The sequence below is a fragment of the Ovis aries genome, chromosome 19, assembly GCF_016772045.2.
Source record: "Ovis aries strain OAR_USU_Benz2616 breed Rambouillet chromosome 19, ARS-UI_Ramb_v3.0, whole genome shotgun sequence".
NCBI lineage: Eukaryota > Metazoa > Chordata > Mammalia > Artiodactyla > Bovidae > Ovis > Ovis aries.
The window spans coordinates 47,357,306-47,370,164 of record NC_056072.1 but is presented as its reverse complement, the minus strand read 5'-3'; the positions used below and the strand labels follow the sequence as shown (position 1 = coordinate 47,370,164).

Sequence of the window (12,859 nt, the reverse complement as noted above, 5' to 3'; positions counted from 1 at the left end):
TCCTATGGGGAGGACTTTGGCGGGAAAGATCGTGGCAAGAAGCGACAGTTAAGAAAGATAACAGTGCTTCACGGGTGCTCCATTTCCTGTCTGGGAAGGGGGGAGCGGGGCTGTCTGGGTGGGGGGAGGGCTCTCTGCTCTGAGCCTGTCCGCTACTCTGGCTGGATCTGCAGAGGGTGGGGGTGGGGTCTCAAGGCTCATGGACCCCACAAAGGGACCAGTACACATTAGGATGCTGAGTGTTACCTCCAAGGATGAAAGAAGCCCCCTAGGACCACAGCTTGGCCCCCTTGGTCCTTTCTCTTTGAAGCATCAGGCCCGCTATCAGGAGGCTCTGCAGGAAGAGGGACATCTCTGAGTCCAGGCCCCTGCTGGGGGAATCCAGGGCCTGTTGTGATAGCACATGGTATCTGGGGCCTCGGCTCACTGGGAGTGCAAAGCTCCTAAGGGGTGCTGGTTTTCTGAGGGGCGTGCATGTGCATTGGCGTGGTCTCTGCAGCTCTGACCCCCACAGTCTTGCTTGGGAGGCACTGGTGTGTGTCCTGTCCGTGTGTGTGGCCCCTGTTGTGTGCTCGTGTGGCTGTACTTGGTGCCGTGTGTCCTGCCGCGAGACTGCTGTGCGGCCGGGCAGATGGCTCTCAGGGCGGGTCCCGGGACGTCCTGACGTGTGCCCGTTCTCTTTGCCCTTCTCAGAGAGTTCTCGAAGGAAAGGGAGAAAGCGAAAGCACGGGGAGACTTCCAGAAGCTCCGGGAGAAGCAGCAGCTGGAAGAGGATCTTAAGGGCTACTTGGACTGGATCACCCAAGCAGAAGACATTGATCCTGAGAATGAAGAAGAAGGAGGCGAAGAGAGCAAACGAAATAGTAAGTGACACCTCTGCTGCTCGGGACCGACAGGGCCCATGTGCCGTTCAGATGCCCGCCTGCGGCAGGTATCTCTTCTGCTCTGAGACCCAGAGCACCCTCTAGCTCTCCAGATGTGGGCCTGCACATCAGAGAGCCCATTTGCACTGACTCTGCATTTCTGCTTGGGGCGTGGCGTGGGCTTCAGATATGTATCTTGTCTTGTGGCTTTTTGGTTGCAGAGGGTCAGCTGGATGCTCTTTGTGCCCTGGGAATACAATAAGCCTCAGCTCTGGGGCAAGGGTGTGGTAAGATGAGTATGTGCTTTGCATCAGAGGAGATGAAACTGTGGGTCCTCCAATTCAGAGTGAGTTATTGGAAGGGACCTTGAAGAGTAGGGCCACTTTATCCTTCAGCTCCTTGAAGTGGCTTCCATCTGCGCCAGACATGGGATGCCAAATAATCAGCTCATCGCCCACTGGAAGACAATAGTTCAGTGTTTAGGGCAGTGTTAGGAGGCATGAGAGTTCATGCGGCTGCTCCAGAGCACACCTAGCTGGTCCCCCACGCTGGGACACTGGGCACCGGGGACTTTCCTGCAGCAGGAAGGTCTATGTTCAGTCCACCACTGGAATTATCACTATCACCCAAAGCATCTCTTTTATCATATGCTTTTCTTGCTCCTACTCTTCTTGAAATGGTCTGTGCCTCCGGTAAAAGGGGAAATTGAAATTCAGCAGTAGAGTTGACATAAGCCATTTGTGATAGGTTTTAAATCTAGACTAGTTGATAGTAAAGACCTACGGTGCCAGTCCATTGAGAGGCCTGGGAAACCAGATTAGGCCCTGCCCCATGGAAGATGACTGAGCAGGTCCTGCACAGAACCCTCAGACCGTATGCAGTCAGGCCTCCGTTCAGCAAGGCCGTGCGGATGCCTGGAGGACTCCTGGGGTGGGGAGGACGGGCCCACACCCAAGTGGATGCAGCACGAGGAGACAGGAGTGCAGGTCGCGAGAGGAGGCAGGCTGTGTACCTGGGGCTGACGGCGGGGGATGGGGGCTGGCCACGATCGCCTGGGACTGAACAGTGGGCCCTGGGCCCTGAAGGATGGATGGACCTGAGATGTGTCAGGCAGAACGTCCTGAGTTGAGGCAGTGAAGGAGGAGGACATGAAGGTGGGCAGACAAAGGCTCCGGGAGGCTATGAAGGGCTACTCCTATGGCTGGAGCCAGGGGTGTGCAGGGAGAATGGGTGAGCGGAGGCTGAGGCCCAGGGTCAGCACGTGCCTGAGCGAGTTGGCCTTCGCGATTGTCCGAGCCTGGGACTCTGAGCCTCTGCTTCTGTGGAGAGTGTTTCTTGTCATCAGGGATGCACACTTGACTCAGTCCTGTGTGCTCATGGTTGGGGGGTGGGCTAAGGGGGGAGCTGGTGTGTGCAGGCCCCCTGCTTCCCAGGCTGCACCACTGCCTCCTCAAGGAGAGCCTGGGGGCCGCCCTCTGAGGGTGAAGGAACCAGGGAGCACTTTATCAGACTAAGTTCCTCAGCTATGAGGTGAGGGTTTCCAAGTGGACAATCACGTGAGCTCCACATCTGATGACGTGGTGTAAGGAGTGTCGACACATCTTTGGCTCAGCTCTGCCTAGGGAGGGGGTGAATCCCGTGGCCTTCACAGAGCACCTGTCCCTGCAGCGACGCCAGGGACAAGCCTGCAGCTCAGGGCTGCCTGTCCCGCTGTCTTCTTCTTGGTTCCCAAGCTGTGGCCTTGACGCTGCCCCGCAGGGCTCCACCAGCCCCCTGCCCCACTCTCCTAAGCCCAGCGTGTCACCTGTTGTGTATAAACAGACACAGGTCTTGTCCCTTCTTCTGAGCAGGGCCCCTTGCTCTGTCAGCATTGGTGTGGCCTGTAGGGGCTGAGCAGGGTCCTCCTGCAGGCAGATGTCGTTTCGTCTCCTCATTGCTCCCCGCTCTAGTCACAGATAGGGTCCACCTCGTGGAGCCAGCATCATTGTACTGAAACTGTTCTGTGGCCTGTGATTTGAGGAGTAGGGATTTCTGCAGGACTTGAACCAGTGTCTCCTGGTTGCTCTGAGGGTCCAGTGCATTTCCTGTGTCCTGCCTCTGCCTGTGAGGAAACGTCTGATGGCAAAATCAATGCCTCTGCCTGAGGAGACCTTCCCACAGCATCTAGTGTGAGACAGAGCAGAGAAGCCGGCATCATAACCAAGGGCCCGCAGTCTGCCGTGGGAGCCCAAGGAGGACGTGGGGATGTGGGATGAGGGGGGATACAGGGGAGGCCCTGCGGGAGAGGCTGTGTCCCCTCTGCGCTCTGAGGGACAAGTATAGCCTTTGGTTGTGGAAGGTTGAGGGGGAGTGCTTCTCACGCTAATGAAATGGCATAAACAAGGTAGAGTGGTACACATGTTCAGAACCCCTAAGTGTATTTCTTAATAAGCAAGGAAAGAAAAGTAAGCCCCCTTAATGAGCCTCAGAATGCGCTGTGTAATGGGAGCGCCGATCCCCAGAAAGCTGCTCTGTGTCTCGGGGATGTCAGCGCCGTGGCTTCTGCTCTATGCAGCGAGGCTCTGCGTCAGCACGTGGGACCGGCTTCACGCTTGGTCTGGAATGGCAGCTCCTTCTGGGGCACGCCAACTCTGTAGGCTCATTTGCCAGGTGCTGGGGTGTCCTGTGGAGTGAGAACATGATACCAGGAGACTGGTATTTCCCCAGTCCTCAGAGCTCCAGACCCCCGGTGCATCAGGGTTGGAAATGGAAACGTAAATCCGAGGCTGTGGGAACCATGCTGAGGTTTAACTGACTTGAGAAGAGAGCCCCAAGCCCCCTCCCAGCGAGTGCATTCCCCCGCGGCCCAGACTTCCTGGGGGCGCAGCCCTGCCAGGGTTTCGCTGGGGCCTCCGTGGCTGCCAGCCGTTCCCCCCTTGTCACAGAAACACAGGGAGGAGGGGTTCCCCTCTGTGGCCCTCCTCGCCCACTGACCGCGGCTGGCTTACCACCCGTCCACGCCGAATCTGGTCTCTGTACCTGTCACCAGCCCGTGAAGTGTGGGCATTGCCGATGTCCTCCCCGAGCTTGTGAGGCTCACCCCACACCCCAGCCCTGCCCTGTGTCCTCCCTGGGGAAGGGCAGGGGGAGCTCCTGCCTGTGCCCGTGCCACCTCGGGATGCTGACTCCACTGAGTGTCTTTTTCACTTGGGTTGGGGGTGCAGTGGGATGGTCTCTTCTCAGACATGGAGGAATTGAGTAAGAGTGTGAGAAGAGGCCTCCCTGGTGGCTGAGGCTCAGCCTAGACAGGGGGGACTGTTGATAACAGCAGGTGTCATAAGCCCATGGGAGACAGGGGCGGGCCTGGAGAGCATGGCCACGCCCCTTCTCTGGAGGTGGCCACAGTTGAGTTGAGTGACTTGAGCACTAGGCACATTACCCAACATCGTTGAGCCCCAGTTTCCTTTCCTGCTGGAAGTGGAGAAAGATGTTTGCCTCATGACAGGGTTGTCATGAGGATTAAGTGTTCCATAACTGGTAGGAGTTGCCACAGCTGTCAGAGGACTTGCTGCTGCTGTTGTCATCAAACTCCAGGAAAACCTGACCTGAAACAAAATTGTTTTTGGACATTCTACTAGATCCCTACCCAAACTCAGAGAGAGGACACCTTTTAGGACCCACATCCCTATTCCTTACTGTTCAAGAACTCCAAGGTTCTCAAGTATTGATAGAAAACAAATCTGTCAACTCAGTCACTTTTGAGATATAGCAGCCCAGCTTGCTGGCCCTTGAAGATGGTTTCTACCTTGGTGTCAGAGAACAGATGTCAAATCAAGCACTTGGAGATGTGCTCACGTTATCTTTTCTCTCTGATCTACTAAATGTCACTGTCTGCACATGTGGTGCCCAACTCTAGCTGTGTGTGACAGTCACCTGGGGAGTGGGGTTGCATCCCGGTGCCATGCCTCACCCCCATGCTGATTCACTGGTGACGGGACCCAGATGTGGCTCCCTGGAGGTTTCAGTGTGAAACCAGCGTTGGGGACTCCTGAATGCCAACATACCAAGTGTCACACTTGGAAGAAGACAGAGGAGAGGCAGTGGGGTCCCTACCTTTAGGGCTGTCTGGTACCACAGTGACAGGTAGCTCTGGCTTTGTGTGTCCACAGATTATTTATGATGCTTGTTCCCTACATTTGCTGTTAGAAAGCTAGTGTTACACAATTAATTGAATGGACAAGATTCCCTTGGAAGTTAGTTCCTGAGCATATGGGATATTTTCAAGGATAATTTATTTAACTTTTTGCTGAGCTTCAAGTTCCTTAAGAAACTCTGCCAAATCTCAAAGTGATTTTTTAGATGTATGCAGCTGCTTCTGAGTGAACAATGGAGTTTTGCTGGGGCCATTAAGATCTGAAAGCCTCACATTCTATTTTAAACTCTTCTCATTGTCAGTGATTAGTCCTTAAAAAAAAAAGCATAAAAATAATGAAATCCTTTTAAAGGAAGCTCATTCTAAAACTCTGGCCAGAAAAGCAAGGCATTTTCTGAGGGAGCTATGAATGCTCAGTAATCCCTGTCAGTGGGGATGTAGGATGCCCCGAAGAAGGGAGTGGAGGACACCCTGACACTCCAGCCCTGACTGCAGGGGGGAGCCCTGTGTTTTCTTCATCAGGTCAGTCCTGGAGGCTGTGAGCGTTGTCCCTGCCTGCCTCCCACCGGGATGCTGCCCCCTCGGCACACAAGGTTGTCACAGCTGTCACTTCCCGCCTGTGTGTGTCACTTTGATGCCTTTTACAGCCGTGTTTGATTTGTGGCGTGGGCAGAAAACCAGAGATGGCAAAGCTGTGTGCAAGCACAAGGCATGGACATTTGCTGGTCCTGTTGAAAAAGGTTGTGTCTTCACAAATGTTGATTTACAAAACTGCTTTCATCACGGTTAAACCACCTCAGGGTACAAGTTCAAAATGGAAAACATTCAATTAAAAGCTGTCAAGCAAACAGCAGCAGTTAGAGCTGCATAGGGTAAACACACATCCAGGGCAACTGCCCTCTCTGCAGGGAGCCCAGGGCTGGGGTTATGGGAGACACCCCCCCCCCAACCCCGGGTGGTCCTGGGAGCCATCATCCGCCGGGGGCTGGCCTCTTCGGAGCCGGTGGGAGATGGACTTCGGGATGGCTGCACCACTGTGACGAGGCAGCCAGGTTTGTGAAGCTCTGACTCAGGGCAGTGTTTGTATTTAATATACTTTGATTACATAAGTGCTATTTGCCCACTGTAAGGAATTCATGTAATACCGAGGTGTATAGAGCATGATAATTCGCTCATCTTCTCCTTAGAGAGAAGCAGGCTTGGCAGTTGGGAGCCTGCTCTTTCTGGCCTCGGCTGGGCACATGAGAACCTGCATTTGCACAGACAGCACCCTCCCTGGTCCCCACCACTAGATCGCCCAGCACAGATGGCCCTGCCACTTGTCTTTTTTCACTGAACCGTGTTCTGTGGATATCCTTCCATGTTTTGAAACAACATTTTGGCTATTTTCAATAAATGGCCAGTTTAAAGCTGCCACAGTGGACTGTATGGTCCATAGCGCATGTGGGCTCTACAGCAGCTACCAGAGTTGCGGTTTTATGCTTGTTCACGTGATCGCTGGCTTGCTCTGCCGCAGAACTGGGAGCTCCATGGAGGCAGAAACGGGGCTCTGCACGGGGCGGCTGGCACCTGGCAGGGTCTTGGTCACATGTCCGAGCTCCCAGTGGCTGCTTGTTGAATGAAAGAGCACCAAGTCGTTGCTCACATTAACCAGGTGCTTCCTTGGTGCCAGACATTCTTCTCAGGGCTATGGGCACACGAGTCTGTTGCTCCTCACACCACTGTGTGGCAAGACCTCGTCAGAGGAGGAAAACGAAGCACAGAGAGACGAAGCAGCCTCTCGGGGCCGCATGACTGCTGCAGAGCCGGGATTTGAACCGAGGTTTTGCTGTAGTCTGCACATTGACCGCCTCTAGCCCCCAAATGCCGCACCTGTGTGGCCACTGGTGCCCAGGGTCCTGTGGGAGCGATGACCACGAATGGCTTTTCTGGGTCCCAGAGGAGGCCCGTTATCAGAAATGTGAGCCTTATGCCGAGTGACACCACTTCCCACTGTCAGCAGCCGTGCGTGAAAGCTTGCCCTGTGTCCATTCACCATTCCCTCTGCTACCCTTGCGCTGCCCTGGGGCATGTGGCGCCTCCTACAGCGATTCGCCAGCCTGGAACAGCCCTTGTATCACAGAGCTGTCTGAGGCTGGAGACCCTGGAATCGTTGTCTTGAGACCCAGACAAGGGAGTTTTCATGGTTGACTGTGCCTAGCCAGTGCTTGTATCATTATATTTCACTGTATGTACTATTCACCTCTTAGAGCAACTCTCTGAAGTGCAGGTTCAACCGTTATTAACATCTTATGAGCAAAGAAACTAAGGTTTAACACCGTTAGATAGCACATCCACAGTCATTCAGCCAGCCCATGGGTGGGCTGGGATTAGACCTGGTCTATTTAGCTCCAGAACCCGCTGCTTTAACCCCAAGTGTCCTGCTACATAGGGTGATGCTGGCTGGACTCACAGAGCCAGTCAGCACCTAGGACTCCTGCTGATGTGCCCTCTCCCTAATGCCCTTCCTAGAGGGGAAGCCGAACCTTGGGAACACTTGTCCAGAGTGGGTTAATTGGTTGTATATTTAGGACAGGTAGTTGTTGTTGTTGTTGTTGCAAACTATTTGCTTTACAATATTGTGCTGGTTTCTGCCATATATCAACATGAATCAACCACAGGTATACATATGTCCCCTCTCTCTTGAACCTCCATCCTGTCTCCCACCCTCTAGGTAGTCACAGAGCACTGGGTTGAGCTTCCAGTGTCACACAGCAAATCCCCACTGGCTGGCTGCTTTACGTATGGTAATGGTAGGTTTCCGTTCCCCTCTCTCCATTTGTCCCACCCTCTCCCTCCCACACTGTGTCCATGGACAGGTTTTTGAAGACAGGCGTTATAGTATGCTAGCTGCAGAAGGTGCATGCTCACTGCCAATCGGTCAGGTCCTGAACTGTAGATTTCTCCATGGGAGGAGGGCAGATTTGGGGTTTGCCTGTCAGAGCCGGAGGATGGGGCCGCCTTCAGCATCCTCCGGCCTGCTGGCGTTGCTGTTGCTGCCCTCTACTGAAGCATAATGAAATTGCCTGTGTTCCACTGAAGGGGTCACAGTGGCCGACTTGCTAAAAGAGGATAAGAAGAAAAGGAGATTTTGCGGCTTTCGCCAACGCAGGGCTAAAGATCACGGTAAACTGCTGAGCTGGAACTTCCTCTTCGGGAGACTCTTCTCCCAAGACCTCTGACGCCTGTTCCTTCCACATGGCATGGTGTGAGGTGCATGTGCTGGGTGGTGTGTTTGTGAGATGCCTGTATTTTCATTTCCTTGAAACTTGTTTGTGCTGTTTTCCTCTTGTCTTTTCCCTCAATATGTGTCTTAGCCAAGGCAGCATTGCAGTTTCCTCTTTGTTTGAACTGTACCTTTTAAAGAAGCAGCTGAACCAACTCAGAAGATTTATTTAATTCTGCATGAATATTCTTAGACTGGAAGACAGACTTTTTAAACACTTCCCCCCAAATGATGCTTTTTAATCTAAACTGTTTGGAAATTCCAGTGATGTTGTTTGATTGATTTTTCTTTTCCAGGTTACACGTTTCAGTTGGCCTCTGCGTCTTGCAGTCCCTGGCTGGTTTGCCCAGGACCAGGCTAAAGCTAGTAGTGCTAGTTTCAAGAATGAAGTTAAAAATAGACTTCTAGAGGATGCCATGATTTGGGGGCACTTGCCTTTATAAATGGGAATGGGGAAAGGGCTTATGTGGGAAACAGTTTCAGTCTGTGCTCTAAAATAATGCTTAACACAGTCTGCCATCAGAATCGCTGGGCTTGGCATCAGGACCAACCCCATGCAGGGCAGTTATGCAGACAGCTGGTGTCTTGCCTGCTCGAGCCATCGCTGTGCTTTTCCTGTGCACATGTGGTTGCTGCTACCAAGGTCGGCCCTGGCCACACAACCTTGGAGGAGCCTCCATGAGAAGATTGAGGCTTGGGGGCACAATGCCAGCTGCCAGGAGAGCAGAGAGTTCACGGTGCCCTGTTTGCTCGCTCGTGGGAATGCCGAGCACAGAGGCGATGGGAATTGGACTTGAGAAAGTCTTGGGGGTCTGAATGAAGGAGTATTTGAGTCCTACTCTCCTCAGAAGGTCCCAAAGTGGAAAGGGAGAGTGGGTACAGATATGAGCCCTTTCTCACTCTGAGAAGATGATGTGGCTCCGAGAGAAGGAACTTGTCTGAGAGTGGGCCTGAATCTGGGGTGGAGACAGCTGGCTTGTGCCACTGCAGTGCTGGGAATGGGTTTGTGAAGAAGAGGCTGGGCGTGGGGACCTCCTAAGGCCTCTGCAGGAAAAATGGGCTTCCACTAAGCAGGAAATATTGTGATGGTGGGAGAAAAAAGTTTGCAAAGACTGACTTAGGCTTCCAGCTCTGAGAAGTTACATGAGCAGATAAGTGGTTCCTATCCCAGGGGAGGAGAGACCCCCTCCTTGAGCTCGTAGGCAGCCCCCCTCCTCAGCTGGTGCTTGGGCCTTGTGACTTTTCAAGGATTCTTGAGAATTCCAGGTTAGTCTTGAGATCTGCAGGACTAGGAAGCAGTGTAACTTTTCAGAAAACTTGCTATATTTTGTTGGGGGTGGAGTTTTTTTTAATTTAATGAAATACTTAGAGACCCAAAAGAAGGCCCCTGGCATTACTGGTGATACTACTGGGGTGGGAGCCCTCATGGAGATGCCGTGCTCCCACTGTTGCTGGTCATACAGAAATAGTTGCTGGCAGGGCATGATTCTTGCTTTAGACAGAGAAACCTTGGTCTGGCCTTGACCCACATTCTCCAGCACGAGCCTGGCTTCTTTACAGCAATGAGAGTCTGTTAGCCTGTGACGGCTGAGTGTGTCACCCCTAGCAAGCACAAGCAGATTCCTCCAGGGGACGTCATGGCGCTGCTCATACTTGTCATGAAAATGAGACAAAAACACAAGATCTTGGCTGCGGAGCCCCTGTCCCCAAGGAAGGCAGCTATGATCCTGCCATTGCTCAGTTATCTAACCTGACCGCCCCCGCCTTTGAAAGGAAAGAGTAAGACGCTTTAGGCTGCTGGGGCACAGAGGGAAATGCCGAAGAGACCCCTGAGTGTGCAAGAAAGTTCGTCTCATGGAGAACAGGGGAACCAGGTTCCTAGAGGCCCTGGACATCTGTGAGCGAGGCTGTCAGTGTGCCCTGCTCCAGGAGGGGCCTGCCGAGCTCCGGGCTCACTGGGCAAGGGTCGCCAGGGTCTCCCGGGGGCTGCTCCTTCCTGTGCTGCCACACTCCCCAGGGTACTCTGCCTGGGGGTGAGTTGGAACCAGTCGTTACAGGCTGACTGCTGGGCTCCTGGACACCCTCCTGAGGGGTGGGCTGTGACTTCACAGTACTGCTTACCTCCTGCGGGCGGGGCATGCAAGGAAAACCCCTTGGTGCTGGGAGTAAAACCAGACAACCTGTGGGTGTTTCCTCTTTACAGCAGTCCTGTCAGGTCAGAGGTAAATGGGTCTTAGAAATGAAACTGACCAATAGCTCATTTGCAGATGCAATAACTAAGCCCTGGGAAGAAAGGGGACTTGTCCCAGCAATGACAGAGACCAAGCCTCTCTGACATCTGTCCTGGAGACAGGAAGCTGGTCTGGGATTTTGCTGTGCCTATGAGTGGGGGGAGGGGCCAGAGTTTGGGGGCTGCCTGTCTGGATCCGCACACAGACTCACTCTTACTCCTGGGCATGCACATCCACGCGTGCACTTGTGCATTGATTTCCCTCTGAATCCGCAGACCAGGCGGATACGGTTAAGAAGTGCATTGTTCTTCAGAGAGACGGTAGATAGAGGAATGTTTACATGGTGGTGAAGATACTGTAGAGCTGGCCTGAAAAACAGCACGTTTCCTGGTTTGTTTCATGTGGCATCACCCATGATGACATCCAGGCCCTACAATTAAATCCTAAAAAGAAATAGTGCTCTCCTATCCATGGAGAGCAGGCGCTGAGCCAGGCTGCCCGGGAGGCCCTGGCAACTCTCACTTACAGTCCAGGGTGTCCCGGCTGCTGGCTGGCACCATCCCCTCGCCAACCTACCACTGGAGGCCCCTTTTCAGCGTACACATGCTGGAAGCCCAGGGGTCTGCCCTGGGGCTCTCCCTCGAGATCCCAGTGCCTGGCAGATGCAGGGCCAGGCAGCACTGCTGCATAGGCCACAGGCTTGTCCTAATACCTGGTTTCAGCTGGAGTCACTGAAAATTGCTCTCGAATTTATATTTAAAAAATGAAAAGTTCTTCAACAAAGCTCTAAAATTTCCTGAAATGTGGAGGGGAAAAGGACTGATAGCCTCTCTGCATGCAGATGGCCCTGGCTTCTTCTATAGGAGGGTCTGGATTCTGTCTGAGGGGGTCTCTCTGCTGCAGCCCTAATTAGACCTAGTCACTTGTCAGCAGTGAATGCTGAATGCTCACAGGGACAGAGCGGTCACCCTGAATGGGGCAGTCCTGATGCTGAGGCAGCCGGTTAGGGAGAAGGCCACGTGTTCTGATAAAGTCGTCCATGGGTTTACTTCCTTGGGCTTTTATGAGTCTTTCTGTTTGGGCTTTTATGAAGTCCCAGTAGTCCCTGGCACACCTGTATTTTTGTATAACCCCCCTCCCCGTTTGCTGGACTGATCTCCTGGAAGTGGTCTGGCTCTACACCAGGTTTCCAGGGGTTAATGAGGGTCAGCGACAGCACAGCATGGCTGGCAGGTAACAGGCTTACTTGGTTTTTCGAGCGTTTTGATTTGTGGAGTTTTTAAGTGTATACCAATGCACATACCAACGTACTGATACTGAATCATACATCAGTGTATTTAAGGAGGTACCAAAGCCACGGGGTTGTTGCATGGTGAGGGTGGCTCAGGAGAGCTTTCTCCTCTCACATCTGAACTGTGTGTCCCAAGGCAAGCAGGTCACTTCTCTCATCTGTGAAATCCCAGCATTCATTCATGTCCTCAGCCCCTTCCAGTTCTAACAGTCTCTGATTCTCCTGTCTTGATTTTTTTAAGACGTAGATGAGATCCTACTGGGGCTAAGTGAAATGAAGTGCATATCAATTTAGGAATGTTAAAAGAAAAATGAATGTCTGGTGCAAGTGAAGGGTGAAATGTTTTAATGTACAAACAAGCTCCTTGGTTATGCCCACTGGGCCCTGTCTGAAAAAGGGAACACTCCTATGGCAGGGAGGGAGAGGCGGGATGGGAAGGTTGCCAGGGCCCTGGCCAGAGCGCGGCTCTGAGGCTCGGCTGGAGGGACTGGATCCACATCTATTTCCGGGGCCAAATGAGGTCACCACGTTCTGGTGGAGTCACTGCTCTCTTCCTCTACCTGCCCCTTCCTCTCTTCCTCCTGAGCCCCCAGGGGCATGATTCCAAAGCAGATTTATTTATTAGTGTTCTGTGGCTCTGCAGCTGTCAAATAGGGATGACAGAAAAGTTGCTCTCGATACAACAGGCTAGGTTAAAATAACTCTGCTTAAGGCAGAGAATGTGATACCAACTGGGAGTGCAGGCTGAGGCTGGGTCAGATGTGTGGAAGGCTGTTCACATGAGGATCCTTTGTGTGGCTGTAGAAGTGGGTGGGGTGAAGTGATCCTGGACTTGGACCATCCAGAGAGAGTTCCCTTGCTTCCAGGGAGCTCCAGGAAAGCTATCCTGAGCTGATGGATTCGTCATGTAGGAGCCTCACTGACAGCCTGACACTGTGGATCACTCTGTACCTCCTCCCTTATAGTTCTGCCCACAGCCCTGTAAAGTTAAAGTATGCCCCATTTTAACAGATGAGAAAATGAAGCCTTGGAGAAGTTCTGTCACAAATATGGGGGTAAAGTTAGACCTGGCCAACC

The 12,859-nt window shown here is 52.9% G+C and overlaps 1 protein-coding gene across 13 annotated transcripts in view; it reads left to right on the top strand.

Moving 5' to 3' along the window:
• Window positions 1–12,859, top strand: part of CACNA1D (calcium voltage-gated channel subunit alpha1 D) — a 525,137-nt gene that overhangs the window by 393,611 nt on the left and 118,667 nt on the right. For all 13 annotated transcript variants that reach the window (XM_060402380.1, XM_060402383.1, XM_060402382.1 and 10 more), the window contains exon 9: window positions 694–863. In XM_060402380.1, coding sequence (XP_060258363.1) covers window positions 694–863 — 170 coding nt within the window. The remainder of the gene's footprint in view (window positions 1–693; window positions 864–12,859) is intronic.